At 38.5% G+C, this 23,811-nt stretch overlaps 1 protein-coding gene across 1 annotated transcript in view; it reads right to left on the bottom strand.

Annotated features, from left to right (window-relative positions):
- Positions 1-7,589, bottom strand: part of OTC (ornithine transcarbamylase) — a 58,433-nt gene extending 50,844 nt beyond the window's left edge. Inside the window, exon 1 of the mRNA XM_012736680.2 lies at positions 7,378-7,589. Coding sequence (XP_012592134.1) covers positions 7,378-7,454 — 77 coding nt within the window. The 5' untranslated portion in view covers positions 7,455-7,589. The remainder of the gene's footprint in view (positions 1-7,377) is intronic.
- Positions 7,590-23,811: the final 16,222 nt, after the last annotated feature.

Here is a 23,811-nt window from a genome sequence, read left to right as displayed (position 1 = left end):
TTATATGAGTTTGACTATTTTAGATATATTATAAAAATTAAGTCATGTAGTATTTGTCCTTCTGTGGCTTATTTCATTTAGCATAATGCCCTCCAAACCTTTTGTTTTTTTAAAAAAAAAATACAGGCAATTCTGGCTTTGCATGGTTGTGTGGAACTACAAATAACCATTAAATCTGAAACTGTGCAAAGCAACCTTAATAATTAGTGGGAAAAATCACAATTGTTCTGTGACTTTTGAAAAGTTTTGTCAAAACATTAAAAACTCTTATTGTCAGTTTTAAATGTGTAGTGAAGTGAAAAAAACAGTAAAACTGATATATCTTTAGTATGCTGTAATTTAAAACATTAGAAACATTGAGAATGACAGTGCTTTATTTCTTTGTAAAAACTCTATCGGTAGTAGTTTGAACAGTGCTTGCCTTCTCATCATATAATTTACCGGATAGAACAAATATTTTTTTCTATACTTTGGTGGATTGTCATACTCATTTCTAAGTTTTGATCAACTTCCAACATTTATCCTTTGCACTTTCAGTGTTGGGTAATATCCCTGAGAGTTCCTTTAATGCAAAGTGTTTTACCGGTGTCACTTCCTCTGGGACAGCTTTATCCTTTTTGTCACAACAACTTTCTGCATTTATCTCAATAACTTTGTCTTCACTAAGTTCCTCTGGCTGTATGTCTAGAACACCTCAAACAGCAGCAAGGTAACAACCCAAAGTCAGCTGTTTCTTCTATAACTTAGATTCGATTCAAATTGAACTTCCAGTGTTAGAACTTTTTATTTCTGTGCTGCACTTTTATGTCTGTCAGAAATCCCCTCTTTCGATTATCCATCTTTATAACATGCCTATGGGTCTATCACTGGGAGCAAAGGAGGTAGATTATACTCTTTGCCATCTGTACATGAGCTGAATGACAGATCCAGTGATCAATCATAATCAGACTTTGAAAGAAGTCATGTGTCTGGTCACTGATCGTGTGTCATTGGCATAGTGGTTCATGGACTGAAAGGTTAGCAATGACGTTTTTCCTTTATGCAATTATTTACAATTAGAATACCATGGTAAGCGAAATTGGAACTGTGTTCTTGGAAGGCTGGTGTTATTAACAAAATCATGCGTACTGGGATTATGCAAAGGAAAGGTTGCCTGTACTCCAAATGCTTTCCCATCACAGGACTCTGATATACCGTTCCCTCTGTCCAGCACACTCTCCCCTCAGCTCTCAAGCCTGGCTCCTTCTCATCCTTAGGCTGGGGACTTAAATACCACCTCCTATAAGACTCCTCCCATGACTCTGCTGCCTGAGTAGTCTTCACTGTACCTTCATTTTATTCATAACACTTATCACAATTTTTAATATACACTTATGTATCTGTTTACTGCTTACTTTTTATCTTCTCATTGGATTACATGATCTACAATGTCAGGAACCCTGCCAGTTTTATTCAGTAATATACGCCCAGTGCTTTATTGCAGTGCTTGGGATATAGAAGACATTCAATAAATATTTCTTAAGTAAATGAATGAATGAATGATAGTCTCTAGGGCAGAAGTAAATCAGTTTGTGTAAGAAATTCAGCAGATTTCTGGACCTGAATTTGAAGAGATTTGTCATCATGGATCTTCGATGTCCTGACCAAATTCTGATGACAAGAAAAGACACACCCCTACCAAACAGACTTACTGTTGGGGCCAAAAAAGTATGGGCTGTAGCCCAGGCTGAACACAAGGCCTAAGAGTAATGGAGGATAATTGATTTCAGTCTAGTATGTTGTTAAAGCTGAAATCCCCTAGGGCCCAACCACTCCGGCACAGTATTTGCACTACTGGGAACAACAATAGGACATTAAGTACATGAAACAAGAGCATAATAACCTTGGGTGTTAAGCACATCACGGTGGATCAAGGGAAAAACCCTGAAAAACTGGTGAGGAGACATGGTGGGGCTACTGTTTGCCCATAACATCCTAACGGCTGGATCAGAAGTACAGAAATAGTGAATGATACCGTTACTTTGGTTCTCTCTCTCCACAAACTCATTTTGGACAGAATAAGTCCCCGGGGTTCTTAGGACAAAAAGGGTAAAAAGGTAGATACTGCACATCTGATCATACCAGCATGTGAGGGCTTGAGTGATTAACCAGAATATTTTTTAAAAAATTGTGCCTCAACTGGTGATGGAGGTCGTGCTGTTTATACCACTGAAAAATCATTAGAGTAGTCACCACCTTTCTCAGTTCTATCCAGGAGGTGGGGCAGGAAATGTTTGCTTGGGAAAAAGAACTGATTTTTCATAGATATCAAGAACTAACCAGGAAAATTTATCACTGGAAGGAAAGCAAACACAATGGCCTCAGTTTAAATTCCTATCCTGTTTACTATCTCCTGATAGACCTACTCTTGGCTCCAAAATGCAGCTGCCACTCCTCTTTCCTAAGCTACATTAAAAAGTAGAGAAAAGTAGAAGAGCTCCACAATTGTACTACATTGAAACGCCTCTGACACAGGCGTCTTTTTTTTTTTTTTTCTGGTCTGCAGCAAGAATTTTCTTGCTTTTTGATGATAAACCCACACCTGAATTAACCAGGTAAAGCCACTGGCATAAATGGTTATTAAGTTCCCCTAGAGACCCCATGCCTCAATTGGAGGCAGCCTACTCTGGTTTACAAGCACCAGCACCAGGTCCAAATCACTATTTTACTCATCCTGTAAAATGCTTGGTCTTCTTATACTTGAGTGTACAAGAAGTAAACCGGAAGTAAGCAAGAAATCTCCTAAGTAAACCAGACCTAAACCACATTATTCTTTAGCCCACACATAATAGGGAGTATACAATGTTGGGGAAAATAATGGGAACCATGTACAAATTCTCTATCAAAACTGTCCTTGCAGTCTGGTTACAGCCAGAGCCTTTCCTTATATTCATTTTATTCCTTGAAAAAATAATTACAGAGATTTCTTAACCCCAAATCACTGAATGATAACAAACTAAGTAAGCCAAGGCAATAATAGACCCTGTATTAGTTTTACTCAAATATCTTCCTTGCTGGAAAATGGAAGAGTATTCACTACTGGCAGAATGAAGCCTTTCATTGCTACAGTCTGCCTGTTCCAGCTCTGTTAAATTGTTTGTGGGGTGGGGGAGACTTGGATGTGTTCCCTGGTATAATTTTTTTTTATTTTGTTGGAAGAGAAAGTGCTTGATTTGAGTAAAATATGGTCGGTCAGAAACTGACTTTGCCAGAGTAGGAAAAAATTCAGTGTTCAATGATATTCTGATCCCCAGAGAGAATTTGAGATAAAGACTTTAGCTTCTGGAGGCATAAGAGAGAGCCAGTAGGCATTATGGTTGAGATTTTCATGTTTCTTTAATCTTGCAGTAATGCAAGAGTTAAGGCATATTTTCTTTGTGTGTGTGTGTGTGTGTTTCCTTTACTGAGATATTTTGGCTACACGTAAATAAGGATATTCAGCAAAGATAGATTGGTTAACTTGATCAATTTGGAGGGATCAAAGTAATAAAAGTAGTAAAATGAAAAGAGCAGTGGCTTTAAACATTTGAATTATGGTACTAGTTTAGCCCGGATTTAGAAATAAACCAGTGGTCCCCACCTTTTTGGTACCAGGGACTGGTTTCATGGAAGACAATTTTTTCAAGGATGATGGAGGGGGGAGGCGGAACTCAGGTGATGATGCCTGGCCTGGTTCCTAACAGGCCATGGACCCGGACCGGGCTGCAGCCCCAGAGTTGTGGACTGAAGGAATAAACTATGACCTTAGGAATGTCATTTGCCATCTCTGGCCTCAATTCCTCATCTGAAAAATTAAGAAAGTGAAATAAATCACTGATACACCATGTCTTTGTCTTCCCCAACACTCATGAAGTTTATAAACACAAGATTTCTCATAAGCCATATGGAACCATTTAAATTCTCAGTGGTGTAACTTTAACTCCATCTTTTCTTTCCTTCGCAAAAAGGCATATTAGAATGCATGAAAGGCACAGTAACTTTATTTTCACAAAAATCCTTCAATTGATCCCATTGATGTGAAAAAAACCACAAAGCATTTCCAAATTTATTTACTGTCTTATTAACAGTAATAATAATTTATTAATAAAAATTTACTTGAAACCTTCCTCACTGTTGCCACATTCCCATATTTGATATAAATTATTATTGATAACTGACTAGACTAAGTGGTTGCTAAGATACTCTGGATTGTCAATATTCAAAAATTGTGAAACTTTTCTTTATCTCAAAATTGAAGAATTCAGATAAAGGCTAGGTTTTTGCAGACCTACTACTATTAAAGAGTTGGAAACCTGAAACTGTCAAAAATCCTGTGGCTTTTTAAATCCAAGTTACATTACTAAATTACTAAAAATAGCAAATTTGGGGAAAAATTCTACTATTGGCCAAGGGAAACATCATGACCTCATTCCATTCCTGGTCCCATGTCTTGTATCGTTTTCTGAAGTCAAGTTATGGTTTTTTAAAAGGCATTCCTTTTGACATAAATGTGTATAGTCAAAGAGCACTGTTTTCTCTCCCCTTTGTGCAAGAACAGGGATGGCCCATATTCGCTTTGTCTGAGTGTCCACGTGTGTATGGATGGGCATATGTGAGGAATGAGGGAACATAATGAGTTATGTGAGCCCTTATAAAGGTCTGGAATGAAATGCCTGAAAACCGGTCACCTCTGGCTCCAATCCATAACCTCCAGAGAATTAGGTGGCTTAGCTCAATATTCTTTGAAGAAATTTCTATTTGTGAGATGAAATTGAACTGCACTTACAAATTGGTCTTCTCTGATAAAGAAAGAGATTTTTTTTAGTGGCTTCTTAAAAAGCTCTAAGTGGTTCCCCTAATAGGCAATAAATCACAGGACACTCTCTATTATCCAAACATAACCAGGCTCTAGAGCCTTGTTCATGAGATGGAAAGCCTGTGAATTGGGTGTTTTCAGCAGTCTTGGTGTTTGATCTTAATGATTTTGTAAAAAAAAAAAAAATAATAACTGACTAAAAATGATTGATCCAGGAGCTTGTATGGACAGCTTCAGCCTCACTCAAGCTGTTATTTTATCTTGTCCATAGGCAATATGGATGTTCACTTCAAAACAGTGTGATTTTTGTCTTGTGGCACTGCCAAACCCTAACAACATATTTCCTATTACTCTGGAGTGGTAAACTCACGTGGTATATTACGTAACAGGGACCCTCCATTTTTGCCAAGAGATATGGGGGAAAAATAACTTGAATTTCTGTGGAAGGCTGAAAATCAAAGTGAAATGTAGTGCAGGCAGCATTGACAGGGAAATTTCCTGTTGTTGAGGGTTGTTTGTCAAAGGTTGTAGGTCTTATTGAAGATTAGCAATTCTGAATTAATCTAGCTGACAGGTAGTGTGACTAACTAATATAGCAGGAAAGAAAAGTTCCCATGCCACATAAGAATGCCATGTTGAAACCATTTAGACATTATCTCGTTTTTCAATAGAGACCCACGCTACTGAGTTTCTAACATGGGTGATTCGACGCTTTCATATTTTTAGAAAGCAAGTATATATTTAGGCTGATTTAACCAAACTTATGTACCAGACCCTGTGCACTGTGAGAGATAGCTAGCTAGCTAGCCAGGATTTTCAAAAATGTAGTCTAGCTACTGGATATAGACAATAGAATGTTAGTAAATATCAAAAAAGCCCAACTATTTGGAAGAGGTTTTTCTTGTAAAATTTAAGCTGATTAGAAAAAATCAATCATCTCTGTAATTTTTGAAGAGCATAAATTTAAGTTTCAAGCTTTGGTTATTCATTCAGTTGAGGATTTTCAACTAAGTGATGAATCTTCCTTGGAAACTGTGAAATAAAATTTCATCACACTTTTATCTGATGTAACTCAGTCAGATGTAATAATAAAATAAATAATGACCACTTGTCTGCTACTTTACAGGTTTCACAAATATTATTTCATTGATTATTGCTATATTGTGAGTTCATGTGGCTGTAATAAAATATCTTATTACTTTATTTGTCACGGTATCTCCAACACCTTGCACAGGGTCTGGCACAAAGTAGGTGTTCAATACATATTTGTTGAATAAATGATTGAACCACCCTGTAATGTAGGCAGGAAAAGAATTATCCCTTTTCCCATTTTGTAGGTGAAATGACATTGCTGAAAACTTTAGTGACTTGCTCAAGGTCATACAGCCAGCAAGTGGGGATGCCAGGCCTTGAACTTAGTACCTTAGACTCCAAAATCTGAGCTTTTCTCCATACTCTATGGTCTAACTCTGGCATTCATTGGTAAACCCCATAATCTCTCTGGGCACCATTTGCTTTATCTATAAAACAAGAGAAGGCATTATTCCATGAGGGCTCACCTAGGTCTAATATGGGCTTAATTTACAATGTCATTTACAGTGTCATTCTGGCTTCCAAGAGCCTTTAATTTACCAAAGAAGTGGTGCTAAAGCTGTCAGGTGGTCCAGAGAAAGGAGACTCACAGACACTGTCACAGGTCCACTTTCTAATAGCAGGAGAAAACTTCAGACCAGAAACTTCTTCCTTTAGGAAGTCAGGGAGGTGGCTTTAAGTTGCAAATAGGCTTTGGGGAAATTCTACCTGATTATTTACATGCAACTATTCCAGAAACATTCTGGCAATAATGTCTCCACCTGATAGTCTGGCTTACCCAGCTAACTCATCTCCCCTGTTCCATTCCCCTTCCCCACTGACACACTCCATGCCATCTTCAACCACATGTTCAATAGCTATAAACATGATGTAAGCTTTTATAATGAATTCATTGGAGACAGCCTCCTTTGCACATGCCATCAAGAATTCCAGGGATGGACTGCAAATCTGGATTTTATAAAAAAATAAAAATACTGCTATACCCATCACCTATAAGTCTCCTTTGCAGAAGCTTTGTCAGTATTTATTTAGTTGCTTTTTGGAGCCTTTTTTTTTAAGGAACTAATTAGTCTCAACACCTTACAGTGATATATTGTTTTCCAGCAAACCCAAATACAAGCTGAAGGCCCAGTGTAAATTAGTTCCCTTAATTTCCTTCAGCCAGTTGCTTGCTTAGAATGTACACAAACAGAAGATGTCAAGAACGTTTAGTCTGTTATACCTGCCACGGTCAGCTTCCCCCACAGTGCATGATGAAATCTGATTACAGAAGGACTAAGAAATGAAAGTTCGGCTGGAATTAGAGACAGTTGCCTCAAATAAGAGTAGAGGAGAGTGTAGCACTACACTCTGCAGAAAGAAACCTTTTGTAGTTGCACTCCTCTGCAGAATATAATTTCATTTATCACCATGGTTCCTGATTCAGACTCAAATCTCTGGCCATCACTTACCGAAAATGTCGAACCACGAAATTGTGACCATTTCTAAGAGCTGCATTGTTCAGTAGGATCCTCAAATTAAACAGCATCTTCTTTTGATAGCCAAAAGGATGATTCTATGCTCTTGAAAACTCCACAGCAAGTTAGACAGTGGGGGCCACCTAACAGCTAAGAATGCTTTCGATTGCAGTGAGGGAGCAAAGGTAATATCACCCTGTAGCTCCCTTATCAGAGTCCCTTGGTTAGAGATACCGCAGGGCAGAGTGCAGGAACATTTGAACTTTATGCCAATCTCCCCCACTGTGTATTTTTCTGAGAAGAAATCCGGAGTCTTTTGCTACCCAGTCTTCTCATTTTTCATAATATATTTATGCTGTCACATGCATGTACAAAATCAATTGACAAGTACTCATTGAGCATATAATATATGCAAGGCACTGCAGTGCTGGCTGCTGTGAAGGTACATAGAAATAACTCATTCAGAAAATGTGATTTGGCAGTGCAAAAACCCAAATGTAGACGTGACATTCCCGAGTATTTCCATTGGTTTCACTTTCTTCCATCTAATTCCCAGCCCTTCCATAAAAACAAATAGAAAGAAGTGCCCTGGAAGCTATTGTTTTGGTGACAAGAAGCTTAGAGAGGTGATAGTAAACAGCTCTCAGTCCTGGAGCTCCTTTTGTGCCTCACACATAGTAGGTCTTCAATAAATAAATAGTTACCTATTGATTCTAACAGGAGCCCACAGTCAGTAGAAATGCATGTGTGTGTGTGGAGGGGTACTGTATGCTCCTCCCCTGGCAGCCTCTCCAGGGGCTATCTGCATCTGCAGCTTCACATTCATTCATTTATCCTCAGCTATAAACCAGATAATTCAAAGTCTATTGTGTCAGATACTGGTCTAGGCTGGGTTTTCAGAGAAGGAAGACGATCTTACCTTTGCAAAATTTGCAGCTAAGTAAGGGTGATATGATTTGTAAATAAATATCCACAATACAAGTCTATAGGAGAGGTTCAAGCAATATAGTCCCACATAATAGATGAGGGGGAGTCCTCTAAGCTAGGAAGGGTAGGAAGCAGGAGTGGAGGCTGCCTCTTCTGGTCAATTTATATGACTTTAGCAAATCCAAGTGAACATTTACTAGAAGTTTGTAGAATTCCAAAAAGTGTTATTTAAAAACTAGTAGGGGAGGCAGAATGGCTGACTAGAGACATCAGTCACCAGATTGTCTCAGAAAAAAGGTAAAGTTTTAGGTGAAAAAAAAAAAATAGCACAAGTGTAATTCTGAGAGGAAAGTGCCACAACCTGACAGAGATTCCATGGGAAGAAGTTGCACAGCAGAACAAGGAGCAAGATTTTGGCAGAGATTGAGCCCTGAGTAATTTGGAGGCCCACGGAAAGGGTAGGTGGGAGTTTGTTTTTCCTCCCTTTACACCTCTGGTAGACTCAGGCTCCTGAACTGTTGGAGAGCTTCTCTACCCTCACAAACCCAAATGCTGCTGCTGCCAGTGAACTAAGAGATTCTTGAGAACAGAGCACTGGATTACCAGCCTCCTTGGGGTTGTTCCCCTCACCACAGACCCGAGCCATGGCAGTGGGCGCCATGCTGCTTTTCCACCCATTGTGTGCCTTTGTACTCCACAAGGAGCTTCAGTCCTTCAGTTTTCTTGTCACTGGTCCCCACACAAACATTTCCCAACTCCTGCCCAGACTGCAGTGGCCAAAGCGGGCTAGTGAGGCTCAGAGGAACTGTGTGATCTCAGAGCATGGACATTCAGAGCAGACTGCATTCAGGGGAGAGGAGAGTACAGAAAAGCAGGAGAGCCCCTCGGGAGAAAGGAGACCAGCCTGCCAGCTCTCCTCCATTCAGACTCTTCTCCTCTTCTTCCCCTCCCCCACCCACAGCTACCAATGCAGCTGAGGCAGTTCCCATGTGAGTTGGCATGGGTATCCCAAGAGATGATTTAGCCAGAGCTCTCAGGAGCAGCTGCTTCCCCTCTGTTGGCATGCCCACCACACCAGGGCTCCCACAGACAGCAGGGCTCATGCCTTTCCTCTTAAAGACCTGCAGTAGACCAAGGGGTGCTCAGACTGTGAGCTCCCTGCCTGCTGGTGATGCCCATTTTGCTGCTCCAACAGAGCAGGGCATACCCTCAAGTGGAGGGACATTATGTCTTCTTGAGCACTCTGTGGGTAATTGGGGACCAGTATGCTTCTCCCTGGCACAAGGACTGAACTTGGGGAATCAGATGACAAGCCTAAAGGCTGGATCCCATATCCTTAGGGCTTGGTCGAGTTGCTCAGGGGCCTGGAGGGGAGATTTGTGGACTAATCTTGGGAGGAGAGGAAGCCCACATGGACAGAACTAGGAGAGTGTGGTATGGATCCAAGCTGCAGTGCACTTGCAGAGTATATCTCCCCCCTCAGGAAAGCTGTGCTTTTAGTCTGGGGCAGGATCCTAAGCAGGGAAACTCCCAGCCCACAGCACCATTCCTGGTGAGCTCAGCTAGTTTGGACAGCTGCTTGCAACCAGACACTAGAAGGAGATTCGTGGGACAGGGGAAGAGGGAGAAGAGCGAAGCCTACTCCTGGCAGCCAGTTTGTTAATCCCAGATGGCCCCTCCCCCACAAGCAGACTTTTTGGCTTGGTGGGGTTGCTTTGGCTGCTCCCTGGTGCCTTTCCCCAGTGGCCTGGGAGCTGACCCTCCACCTCTGCCCAGACAGCTCCTGTGCCTGCCTTTGTGGAGCCTGAACACAGGCTCACTCAACCCAGCTCTGACAGGCCTCAATCCTCCACCCACCTCAGCTGTTGTGGAGCATAAGAAGGAGCCCAGGGGAGCTCCAGGGCCCCACCCACCTGGGGCATTCAGCACTTCTTCAGATCAACTAGAGCCAGCCATAGGTCCCCCAAATACCACTGCAACTGGGTTTCCTGAAAGCACCACCTATGAGAAGGGAGGACAACATATACAGCTCATTACAGCATTTATTGATTCAGTCACAAGGGCATGGCTGACTCTTACCCATGAATGCCACCTGATGACTTAGAGATTAAACTGAGTGTCCCAATATAATTAATACTGTTCAGAAGACCACAGGGCTAGGGAAAGAGAAAAGATTTCAAAGACTTCCATCTCCCCTTGTTGACAAGAGAAGTGGAATCTGCCCATGCACATAGTGCACCACCGCTGCAGCCTACAAATAACTAGCAATTGAGAAAACCACCACACTAAGAATATCTATAACCAAAGTATACATCCAGAACCTACACCTCCATCAAGGTACCCACAGGCTAAGCCAAAAGTCCTTACCCAACATATGCTACAGCATACCCTTAAGAGTGAGGGGGAAAACAGTCCCATCTAGACAAAAGAAAATCCAAAAACAAGAAGTGGCAGCTGCTCTAGATGAGAAGGAATAAGCATAAGAACTATGGAAGTATGAAAAGTCAGAGTGAAATGACCCTCTCCCCTCAAAGGAGAACACCAGCTCTCTAGCAATGGATCCCAACCAAAATGAAAATACTGAAGTGACAGAAAAAGAATTTCAAGTATGGATGATAAGGAAGCTCAATGAGATCCAAGAGAAAATGGAAAACCAACTCAAAAAAACCTAAATATTAATTCAGGAAATGAATGAAATATTTACTAAGGAGATAGATTATTTTTAAAAAATTAAGTAGAACTTATACAAATGAAAAATTCACTTAGGGAAATACAAAACATAGTAGAAAGTATTAAGAAACTGGGTTTCTACCCAAAGGACAATATGATCTTGAATATAGAAAACCCTAAAGACTCTGCCAAAGACGACTATAATTGATAAATAAATTCAGCAAAATCTCAGGTTACAAAATCAATGTATACAAATCAGTAGCATTCTATATACTAATAACATTCTATATACTATATCATTCTACATCCTAATAACATTCTATATACTAATAACAGTAAAGCTGAATATCAAATCAAGAATGCAATACCATTTATAGTAGCTAAAAAGAAAATAAAATACCTAAGAATATACTTACAAAAGGAGGTGAAAAATCTCTATCAGGAGAACTATAAAACACTGATGAAAGAAATCAGATGTGATACAAACAATTAAAAAAATATCCCATGCACATGGATTGGAAGAATCAACATTGTTACAATTTCCATACTTCCCAATGTGATTTATAGAGTCAATAAAATTCCCATCAAAATACCAGCATCATTTTTTATAGCTCTAGATAACATAATGCTAAACTTCATATGGAACCAAAAGAGCCTGAATAGCCAAAACAAAAGAACAAATCTGGAGGCATCACATTACCTTACTTTAAATTATACTAAAAGGGTATAGTAACCAAAATAGCATGGGACTGGTATACAGGTAGACACATAGACCATTGGAACAGAATAGAGAACCCAGAAATAAAACCATGTAGCTATGATGAACTGATTTTTGACAAAGCAGGCAAAACCATACACCGGGGAAAGGATACTCAATTCAACAAATGGTGCTGGGAGAATTGGATAGCCACATGCAGAAGAATAAAACAGGATCCCTATCTCTTGCTATATACAAAAATTAACTCAAGATGTATTAAAAACGTAAATGTAAGACCTGAAACCAAAAAAATTCTGGAAGAAACCATAAGAAAAACTAGACATCATGCCTAGGACATGATGTCCTAGACATCAGCCTAGGTAAGGAATTTATGACTAAGACTCCAAAATCATACACAGCAACAACAAAAATAAATAAATGGTGCTTATTAAATTAAAAAGTTTCTGCACTGCAAAGGAAATAATCAACAGAGTAAATGGACAATCTACAGAAGGGGAGAAACTTTGCAAACTATAGAACAGACAAAGAGCTAATATTCAGAATCTACAAAGAACTCAAACAAATCAGCAAGAAAAATCAACCACATTAAAAAGTGGGCAAAAGACATAAACAGAGTTTTTTCAAAAGAAGATATACAAATGGCCAACAGACATATGAAAAGTTGCTCAACATCATTAATCATCAGGGAAATACAAATTAAAACCATAATGTGATACCATCTTACCCCTATCACAATGGCCATTATTAAAAAAATAAAAAAAAACACAGATATTGGCATGCATGTGGTGAAAAAGGAATGCTTATACACTGTTAGTGGGACTGTAAATTATTAATAATACCACCTCTGTGGAAAACAGTATGGAGATTCCTCAAAGAATTTTAAATTTTTGATCAAGTTCAATTTACCATTTTTCCTTTCTATGGATCATGTTGTTGATGCTATGTCTATGAACTCTTTGCATAACCCAGGGTCACAAAGATTTTCTCCCATGTCTTCTGAAAATGTTGTAGACTTGTATTTTACATTTAGATTTATGATCCATTTTGAGTTTGTCTAAGATTTGAGGTTTAGGTTGAAGGGTTTTTTTCCCATATATAGATGTCCAATTTCCCTTGTCTTAAGAGCCCTCTATGCCCCAGGTCATATCCAATGTGCTGAAGAACCCCAAAACCCATATGCATTAATACCCCTGGCATGTTTTATAAGCTGTAAAGCCCTGCCCTGTTATAAGAAAGTATTATTATGTGGCTTAGATCTGCATAAGAGTTGGCAATAGGAAATAAATTAGAATTATTTTAGTGAAGGAAATCACCCATCAGCTAGCTACTTTCTCTCTCTCTCTCTCTCTCTCTCTCTCTCTCTCTCTCTCTCTCTCTCTCTATATATATATATATATATATATATATATATACATATATGGTAATATATATAGATGGTAATGGGACTTTGTCTAAAAATGACAATTCAGGGGTATTTTCTTGCTACATGACCACTAAGTATTTGTTCAAACAGGCAGGCCCTAGGGAAAATTGTGAAATCAGTGAATTTTATCTCTGACTTCCTCTCCACCCCTTTTCCGACCATACTCTTTCAATTGAGGCATTTGAAGAAGGTAGACAGAGTCCTCCATGAAGACCAAAATTCTGAACAGAGCCTGAAATGCTGATCATCAAATTCAAGTATAAGCTCTCCTCTCTTGTCGTAGAGACTACATTTTCATTGAAGTCATTCTTCTGTTAATCATTTATTTTGGAAGTTGTTGGTTTTAAGCAGAATCCAGAATTTTCTAGAGTTTAGATAGGGATAAAAGACTCAAGTTTTCATACCTGGTGTTTCTTATTTTGCAATCTGGTAAATCTCAGCATAGAAGACAAGATTAGGTAATGCACGATGCAATTTATGAGGAAGAAAAAGGGTAAATAAATGAGGTTAATGATCCAACTTTGTGTCAGAGACAGATGAAATACCAAGGGTGAAGTTCTCTTTCAGGGGTGCCCTTTTATTTGCTCAAGTTCCCACCCAGAATCCGACAGCTATCTCTTCTCCCATAGGCTGATCCCAATTCCTCCCCTTTGAAGTACAGAGGTCAAGCTGTGCATAAAGGAGAATTATTAGCAGACCAAAGGCTATCATGCATTGAGCAAACAGGGAAATCACAGAGGTTCAAAGTTCAGAAGTGTCTCAACAATCATCCCCAATGCTCCCTGGGACTACCCAATACTTCCAGGCTCTGAGTGACTGGGGCCCGGGGAGATGACTCAAATTGCTTCCTGCTGACTATGGATTAGTCTAGAAGCACTGTCTCAGTAATAATTTCCATGTCAATATTCTCCCCTTGAGCCCAGGACACATGTCTGTGATGGCCTCAAAAGTGACTACTTGGTGAACACCTTTCCTGCCCATTTCTAGTTCTTGGTGAAACCTGCAATCATCTTTGTGGTTGGTGTCTCTCTCCAGACCTACTTTGGAAGTGCTCTTGACCTATTCTTGATTGTTTTATTAGGGTCACATCTACTAAACCAGGGCTCTACCCTCACCTTAAGTTCCTGGTTAAATACAGGCTTCTTCTCTTAAGGATGCTCCACTGGTGACAACTCTGTGGCCTGTAAAGATGGGACTTATCCAGAGTTTGGAAGATAGACTATGGAAATCTTGTCTCCAATACAAAAGATAAATAAGTCCTTTTCATAGGATTTTGTTGAATATCTGGACCCTGAGTCATGGAGGCCAGACACTCACTATAACTGATTTCTTCCTCCAGAATTTTTCAACTGGAGTTCAGCACCAGCGAACCATTTCGTTTATGGATTCCCAGATCACCTTCAATTGTTATAGAATGTACTATTAAAAAATAAGCAAATCACCTGGGAAGCAGTATAAGGAGAATTAATCCAAGTGTTTGGGATTCAGTGATAGGGTGGAGAGCTGTTTATTGGGAGCAAATTACTCAGCCTATGTAAGCCTCAATTTCCTCTTCTGTTAACTGGTGGTACTAGCAGCTTCTGCTTGTGGTGTAGTTGTGAGGATGAAATGTGATAATGGATGTAGAGTACTGTAGCACAGTACCTGGCTCAATATTGAATAAATGTTAGCTTTTGTTAATTACTACCATCAGTAGTACATGTGGTGAGAGCTCCCACCCCTGGCCCAGTTGTGTTGGCTCATTCTAGTCACTTTCCTAGAAATAAAAATGTTGAGGTGCTGGGCTTTCTTTCATCTACTCTCCGGAATTGCATTAAACAATGTGATTTCAAATCACACTGTTGGTATCTAAGCTAATCAAAAATAAGAAAGAAAGAAACAGTGTTTCTCAGTGAGGATCTATGATGTCTTTTCTTATTCTCTCTTTTCCTTTTTCCTCCAAATGATGTGAAAACCAAGAACTTTGTTCTCCTTCAGTACCTCAACTGACTAACATTTCAAGTTTCTAATCTTTTATTGTGCTTCTGTGACCCTGTCATGCTAACCCAACTATCTTATTTAAGATGAAAATGAGATAAAGTAATTAATGATTATAAGGTACTTCAAAAATATGAAGGACTCTATAAATGCCAAGGGTGATTATTGTCTTCCAGTGTAACAAAGAAGCATAATAAAAATGGATCATAAAATCTTTTCACTACCATGGCCACTACTTTCTTTGCCAGTTAAAATTCACAATCATGCCTGTTTATTCAAAGCAACAAGGGACATGAAAACAATCCAGTCGTTTTCTAAAATAGGTTCTCCCAATCAAATGAACACAGAATGACTCTGGAGACATCAGCAATACATTTTGCAAAATCTGTGTCAGAGAATAATACCATCAAGATCACCTTTGGTTTCTAATGATGTCACTGAATCCTCTCCCACATCCAGATTCTTTTTCTGCAATGAATGTTCTGTTCACATCTCTTTTGCTTGTATTTGTTATTTTATATCACTTCCAGGTATTTGTTCTTCTGTACCATGCGTCATAGCAACAGCACACTAGACACAGAAAATAAATAATCCAGGTAACCTTGGGTTAGAAAAGGGACAAAGGGTGAATGCATTATTGAGTTTAGAAGAAACCAAAAGCTATTTGCTAGTTTCCCCATTATAATTCCAAGTAGAAAAAAAAGCATGCTAAACTTGCTGGATATTAGTGCCATACCTGGAAGCCCACCTATTTATTGGTGTCTGGGGAAGCCTGGGGATTTTAGTTGGATTCTCTAAATATTAATAATTAAGACATATGGAGGGATACAAAAAATTGGTTTACATTGGAGGTTCTAAACATATTCTTGACCCAGGATTCAGGGTTACTTTGAATCAACTTCATATAAATATGTTTCACAATTTTGAAATTTACCACAATTTTCAGAACATTCTATGCTATTTTCTTCTTTCTCATCCCAACATTGCCCTTTGATTTGACAAAGTAATGTTGGCACCTGACACTATTCCTTAACTTTATTAAGTGAGTATAATTAAAAGTTATTTGGGTTCAATTATTTGCTTATCTGCTTCTTTGATTATGCTTTCTCTTTTCATCAATACCAATTTTAGCTTCATTTAATCAAAGTGGTGAAATAATTAGATAGATAAGAAATTTAAAGTAAAATTGATGCATCAATCTTGATAAGACCCTAAGGCCTCCTGCAATATCAACTTCCTTTATCACTGTTCTCTCTAAGGTTCACCTTGATTTTTATATGTATTTTAACTTTGTGGGCAGGGGGCAGAGTTAAAAAGGAAGCTATTAAAATCAACATAAAATGTCAAAAGGCAAATAAGGTAAAAATGCTTCAATATCAAATATTATAGGGGAATCCAATAAATACGTAGAATATGACATATGTAGAAGTTTCATATTCAATGAGAGTCTGGGTCAAAAATGATCATTTAAAACTACTCATTAGATAAAAAGAAAGATCTTAGACTACACATTTATTAAACTCTTAATGTAAGCATAATCTTTCTTGCTAGATTAGTGAGAGGTCTGAGATCATGGACTATTAGACATAGATACACCCCGAGTATCTTAGTCTAACTTTCTCAAAATAAGGTAAAAGGAGGGAGAAAAAGAGAAAGCAAGTGTTAGAGTGAGAAATAGGAAACAACATCTGGACTCCTAATGAAAGCTCGTTCTATTACTGATTGAGAGAAAAGGAGGAGTTTTCATTGCCTGGTATCCAATTCCCCTCACCCCAGTTCCCATTGTGTGAGTCTTAGTCATGGGCACATGATCCAGGTGATGCTCCCACCTAGGGTTTTGAATCTTGAAGGACTAAGGAAAAAGAGGCAGTGAGATGAGATTTAAAATACTGTTATGGACCAATAGTGCTGGCTGTGTCCAGTGGCTAGCAAGGTCTTGCCATAGTGACTAGGTCCATTGGTAGCTGTGGACTACAGCAAAATCAGCAGGAACATCCAAACTCATGCTGCCTTCCCTTTCTAGTTTTCCACCTTTGCCCAAGCATTTTTCTTCAGACTTTCTGTTAACTCTATGAGTTCCCTGATGGTTTCCCACTAAATCCCCTTTTCCCCAAGAACTCTAACTGATTCAGAAATTGGTATTACAAAGTAAGCTGCAGGCAACTGACCCTCAGGGAAAATTGATAAAATCAGGATTGATTGACAGTTGAACTCTCTCTTAGAAATACAGCAGAAAAACAGCTTATTAAACAGTTGCCTACGGTCACCTAGAATGCCCACTGAGAGAATGATTCAAGGAGAATAGTGTGAAGGGCATGAGGAGTTCAATGACAGCTGATGAGGTGGCTGCTTCTTATAATAAATAGATTAATGGTGAAAAAAGTCATTTGCCTCAGCAGATCTGAGATGGCCAAAGATAAATTCAGACTTTGGTTTGATCCTGTGTGCTGATGAATTACAGTATTGGTAGTATTCACAGCTCTGACAGGTTTCTCAGGTGTGTATTATGGCATTATATGGGTTAGATTGAAAGCTGGAAAATTGACATGGAAATATATGAGAGGATTTAGAGGACCCTATGCATGCTGAACCCTTTATTCTCATTAAATCTCCCTTGCCAGCTTAAGAAATATCTCCTGCCTTGTCTGATGAAACTGTTCTTCCCTTGATTGAAGATGCTTTTTTACCTGAGGGAGTTACCTTGAAAGATGAAGCCAATTCTCTTCATCCTCCTCTCTTCTCCATTATTTCCCAAGATTGTCAGATTTCAGCATGACCCCAGGACGGCAGTGGGTGGCAATAATAAGGTCAAAAGCAAGAGAAGGCCAAAGAACTTCCAGATTTTTAGTTTATATTGGAAAAACTCTGGGAAGTGTATATGGGAATAATTGAATAATGATGCTTGATGAAGGATGACAAATGTAATTATAGAGTAGTCTGAATCCAACAAGTCAATATTCACTGTATATTGAGAAGTTTATGCTGAATCCTGGGAGTGAATATGGTAAATGCTCCCAATAAGCAAACCTTCAAGCAGCGCACCTCACTGCATTTTACCTGGAGGGAGAGAAGACCTGAGGCATGGATCTATACCAATTCATGAGCAGTGATTAATGGTTTACCAGATGATTGGTGACCTGGAAGGAACACGACTGAAGACTGGAGATAAGTCTTTTCTCGTATTTGAGAAAAATGTGAACAGACTTCTCAGAGGGTGAGAATATTGATGTCCTTTGTGCATATGCATGCCAGAAGGCACACAGGGTGGAAGAGATTCTTCTTTCTCATTTATTACTCTGTTTTAAAAAGTTACATTGCATTTTAAGGACATAAATATAGTAACGTTTCATATATAAATAGCTGCTAAATAAAAGAACATAGTATTAAGAAAAATACACCTTCAATGAAGTTTAGGTTTCAACAATCCAAGAGGTTTAGGTGTTCCAGGAAAATGTTGATTAGGGCATTCTACTTAGTGGCCTGTATATATTTGCTCAGCATTTGAACTCTCAACTAGATTTGGAGATCTTAGTCCTGCTGTCTTGTACAAAGATCTAGAGAGATAAAGCGGCTTTCCTAAAGTCAGGGAATGGAGGAAAAAATGAAATGAGGGAGGAAAATCAGAGAACTGGAAATAAAAAAACAGATCTCTGCACTCTTGTGTAATAGTCTTACTGTTGCAGATTAATAAAGATTTAGAAGGTCATTTGTTAGTGGAGATTTGTCTTTTTTAGAGGAGACAGAGAGAGAATTGCCTTGCTTCTGAGCTCTTTTTTAATATCTAGAAATCTCCACTTGTGTGAGTCTTGAAAGAACGCAACAACCCATTTACCACCAGGGAAGCCAAAGGCAGGCAATATTTCCTCTCCCTCCTCTCCCCAACCCTTGGCAAAGAGGGTATGGGCAGGTGAACTAGCTTCAGCCAATTAGATGCTCCCTCCTGGGACTTTGTTCTCAAGACTGTGAAGGAAAGATAAAGAGACAATGCTGGAACCCATTCTACTAAGCGAAGTATCCCAAGAATGGAAAAAAAAGCACCACATGTACTCACCAGCAAATTGGTGTTAACTGATCAACACTTAAGTGCACACATAATAGTAACATTCATCAGGTGTTGGGCAGATGGGAGGGGGGAGGAGGTGATGGGTATATACATACATAATTGGTGCAGTGTGCACTGTCTGGGGGATGGACATGCTTGAAGCTCTGACTCAGGTGGGGCAAAGGCAATATATGTAACCTAAACATTTGTACCCCCGTAATATGCTGAAATAAAAAAAAAAAATTAAAAGTATGGTGAAATCAGTAGCTGCATTTAGCAGTGCTGTCCTAACCAGATTGCTCCTGCTGGGTAGCCTTTCTCGATATCTGTCTTTTCTTTCTGAGCTTCATTTTCCAATCTTTCCACTGATTCTGTGCATCAGCTGATATCTACCTATGAAAGCTGATTCACATAACTACATCAGTGAGCTCTCATGTCTTCTAGCTTCTGGTTGAATTTGACCAATGGAATCCTAGGAGGAGAATGGAGGGAGGGAGTAGAGTGAAGTTAGAATATTTATTCTCATGATTCCCTTCCTATAAGGACACCTTGGATTGCCTTGCTCTGCAATAGAAATTCACTGTCCCTTTCTAGGTGGGCTGCTCTATACAACTCTCTCTCCATCGAAGTTCTAATAAACTCTCTATTCCTTCACCTCTTTGGGCCAAGGGAGAGTAACAGCTCCAAAGCTGCTAGCCCTGGGTCCTTGTATTATGCCCTGTGGTTGCCCCAACCCCTTTCCAACCCTTCAAGATTATTTCCTTTGTAAATAAACTCTTTTCATATCATCCTAATAAGAGGGTATCATTTGTTAGTTGTAAATCTGATGGATATGCCTTTAAATGCATTCCTTCTCTGGTTAACTTTGTGCCAAAGAAACCCAACAGACTTAGAATTCTAAGAGGAGGATAAAGAAGGAACAAAAGCTCAGAGTTGGGATCAAATGTGAAATTTTCAGTAAATGATAGTAAATGAGACTGAATATTTTCAAGGGACCCTGTTAGGAAAAAGTCACCCATGGAAAGGCACAAATTAAAATGGCTCAAAATACATTCAGGGAGTTTTCAAGCCTGATTCCCACTAAGAGAGCAATGGCTAACAGCTGACATAAAGGGGAGCTTCTGTTCACAGATATGCAATTGCTGAACAGTTGGGCCATTCATTTTTAAGTGGTAATCATTAAGTCCTCCCTCGCTCCCCACCTCCCAATTCCTATAGTGCTTTGCACAAAGTAAAATGCAGATAGGTTCTTCTAGCTGTCTCCTCCCTAGTTTTCTTTGCTGTAAGAGAGACACAGCTGCGCCATTTTTGGAATGATGCAGCATGGAAAAGCTATTAATCTGGCTCCATCTAGATGCACCAAGTCTAACTGCAAGGCTGCCTCCAGCTTAATTATGACTGTGTACCAAGTAATGGAACTTTAAAAATAGACCATGAAACACGAATAACGGGAATTAAAACTATGAGGGAAAGTAAGTAATATGTACAGAGTTTGCTAAAATATGGACATTATAGTTTTTGTACACATCATTGCATTTAAAACACACAAAAATCCTGCGAATTAGGAGTTATCCTGATTTACCAGATGAAGAATCAGAGACAGAGAGTAAGGAATTTGCTCAGATTACTAAGGTAATAAGTGATAAAGCCTGAATTCCAAACTGTACTATCTCAAGCCTAGTCTCTAAATTAGGGTATGTGTACAGATACCCTAGGAGATGCTTAAGACAATCCATCTTGGCGGAGCAAATCAAATAATAGAACTTTTCATTATGTTTTTTAGTCAAACCATTTATAATTTTTGCATGTATGTTTTACAATACACATATTAATACAGTAGTACATAGACATAAATATGTAAATATACATGTATTGCTTCTGCTGAACAGTCTTCCCTGATCTCTCTTTTTATTTTCTTTTTTGAGCTTCATTTTTCAATATTCCCACTGAGTCTGTGTACCAGCTGATAGCTTCAAGTGCTAGATACCTACTCAGGGAAGCTGATTTGTATGGGCTACATTAATGAGCTCTCATGTTTTCTGGCTTTTGGTTAATTATAAAGGAGGACATGTAATCTAAAAAAATTTGAAGACCACTGCTCTATGTTCTTTCTAGAGGCAGTAGAGTGTAGTTATTAGGAACATAGCTTCTGGAACCAGACTGCCTGTGTTCAAATCTCAGCTCTATCACATTTTAGCTGAGAAACTATGGGTAACTTAGCCTCTCTGTACCTCAGTTTTCTCTCCTGTAATATATGAATTTAAAGAGTTAATACACAGAGTGCTTGAGTGCTTAGACCAATATGTGGTATGTAATAAGAAATAGTAATCTAAGCTATTAATGATCACATTACATGGTTCTTCAAAGTAGTCATCCAGGACATTACCTAGGCATACAACTACTGTCACTGATCCCTCAAAATTCTTATTTGGTACCCAAGTTAGCTTGTGACCCGTCCGAGATCATCAGATTTGTTTCTTTATAGTCACCCTTTGTCATCCCAAAGGATATTGTTTTTCTTGACAATAGTTTACATTTTCATCAGTTTAAAATTTAAATTACTCTTCAAAATAACTGTTTTATATAATCTAATCAAAATAAATCTGTTTTCTAAAAATCTTTTCTAAATGCAATGATTAAGTATTTTCCACTTCCATGGTTTTTTACCAGAACATACCGCAATGTCTGGCATTTCTTCCAAAAGAAGAATCAAAGCACATTTTTGGCAATTGCAGCAATACTAGGCTAAGTGACCTCCCAAAGAAGGGGAAATGTATCACTTGAATGTCTAAGTTATATCTAGTAAAAATAATAAATGACTGCAAAAATAAATCACCATTTTGTTAGAGCATGGCGTAATGGAGGGAGTCCAGTCATCAGTGTCAAATAAAACTAGGTTTAAATGCTGGTGCAGTATTTGCTAATAGACTCACAGATCACTAAGATCCATAAAATGATTTAATAATTTCTTGCTTGCAGGATTGGGGTGGGAGATTATCTTAATGAGGTAAAGAGCCACATGATGCAGGGTCTTATAGGCTAGTGTTAGGACTTTGGCTTTTATTTTGAGTGAGCAAGGAAACCATTGGAGGGTATTGAGAAAGGGGAAGGCATGTTATACCTTTAAATGGATCCTGGGCTGTGAACAGTGTTAGGATGGAAGCAAGGACATCAATTAAGGGGAGAGGGGGACGGGTATATATATATATATATATATATATATATATATATATACACACACACACACATAATGAGTGAAATGTGCACCATCTGGGGGATGGTCATGCTGGAAACGCAGACTTGTGGGGGAGGGGGGGAAAGGGCATTTATTGAAACCTTAAAATCTGTACCCCCATAATATGCCGAAATAAAAAAAGAGTAAATAAACAAAACAAAATAAAAACAAACAAACAAACAAAAAAGAAGTAATGGCAATAGTCCAGGTGAGAGGTGATGGTGTTTTGGAACTAGAACCTAATAATGGAGTTGATGAGATATAATGAGTTTGCAGGTATATTTCAAAACTAGAACTTTCTGAACATATGTTTATAGGGATAATGTAAGTAAAAGGCCTCACTCAGGTGTTTTACAATAAAACCAATACTTTACGCTCAAAACTTGCATAGTAATCAATGGGTAACCAGTTTGTTCAGGGCAGGTATGAACTAGGATCTTCTAAAACATTTTTTTCTTCCTAATACATTGTAGCTTTTCTTCAGTAGGCAGATGGTATACTCCTAAGAGCCAGGGTTTTATAGAAAGACAGATATTGATTCAAATCCTGACTTCATCTCCTACTGGCTGTTTGACCTTGAGCAAGTCAATTAATCTCTATGTATTTCAGTGTCTTCATGTGTAAAATGGGGAGACTCAGAACTTATACTCCAGAGAGTTTTGAGAGGATTCAAATAGTTAATGTATGTAAAGTACTTAGAGTTGTGATTACATGGCATGTACATGCCTTACAACTCATCAAAGCATACACTTAAAATGGGTGTATTTATTTTATGTAAATTATGCTTCAATCAAGTCAAGTTAAACAGAAAAATTATTTCTAATTAAGAATATTTCAATTGTGCATTAAAGTACAGAAAATAATATAACAGTCACTCACACATCTACCACTCTGCTTAAAAAGATGTTAACATTTTGCCATATTTTAGATCCCTTTTCTTCTTAAAGAAGCAAACCATTGCAGATACTTATAAAATTTCACCATTCATCCTTCACCCTTTTTTCCTGTTTTGGAGGAAATGACTGTCTCCAGTGTGGTATATATCATTCCCATGAATGATCATTTTCTATGTATCTGTATCTCTGTATTTTGTGAAACATTTCCCCTTCTTTGAGAGGTCACTTAGCCTAGTATTGTTGCAATTGCTAAGAATTGAAAATATTCTATTTTCCATGTGTTTAATCTTTAGATAAAATAGTATCATATACACATCATTTTGTAATTTTATTTTTTCTCTCAATATTAAGTTTTTGGGAATTCTTCATGTTCATACATATAGAACTGGTTCACTAATCTTAACTGCTATATGATATTCTGCTGTGTAAATAAACAGTCTATCCAATCCTCTACTGATGGACATTTAGATTAGTTCCATTTTTTTTCTAGGATAAACAATGCTGCTATTAGCATCCTCATGCATGCCTCTTTGGGCACAG

This window comes from Microcebus murinus, chromosome X, assembly GCF_040939455.1.
Source record: "Microcebus murinus isolate Inina chromosome X, M.murinus_Inina_mat1.0, whole genome shotgun sequence".
NCBI classification, from domain to species: Eukaryota; Metazoa; Chordata; class Mammalia; order Primates; family Cheirogaleidae; genus Microcebus; species Microcebus murinus.
The sequence above is the reverse complement of the archived record's forward strand: the minus strand, read 5'-3'. Positions and strand labels throughout refer to the sequence as shown.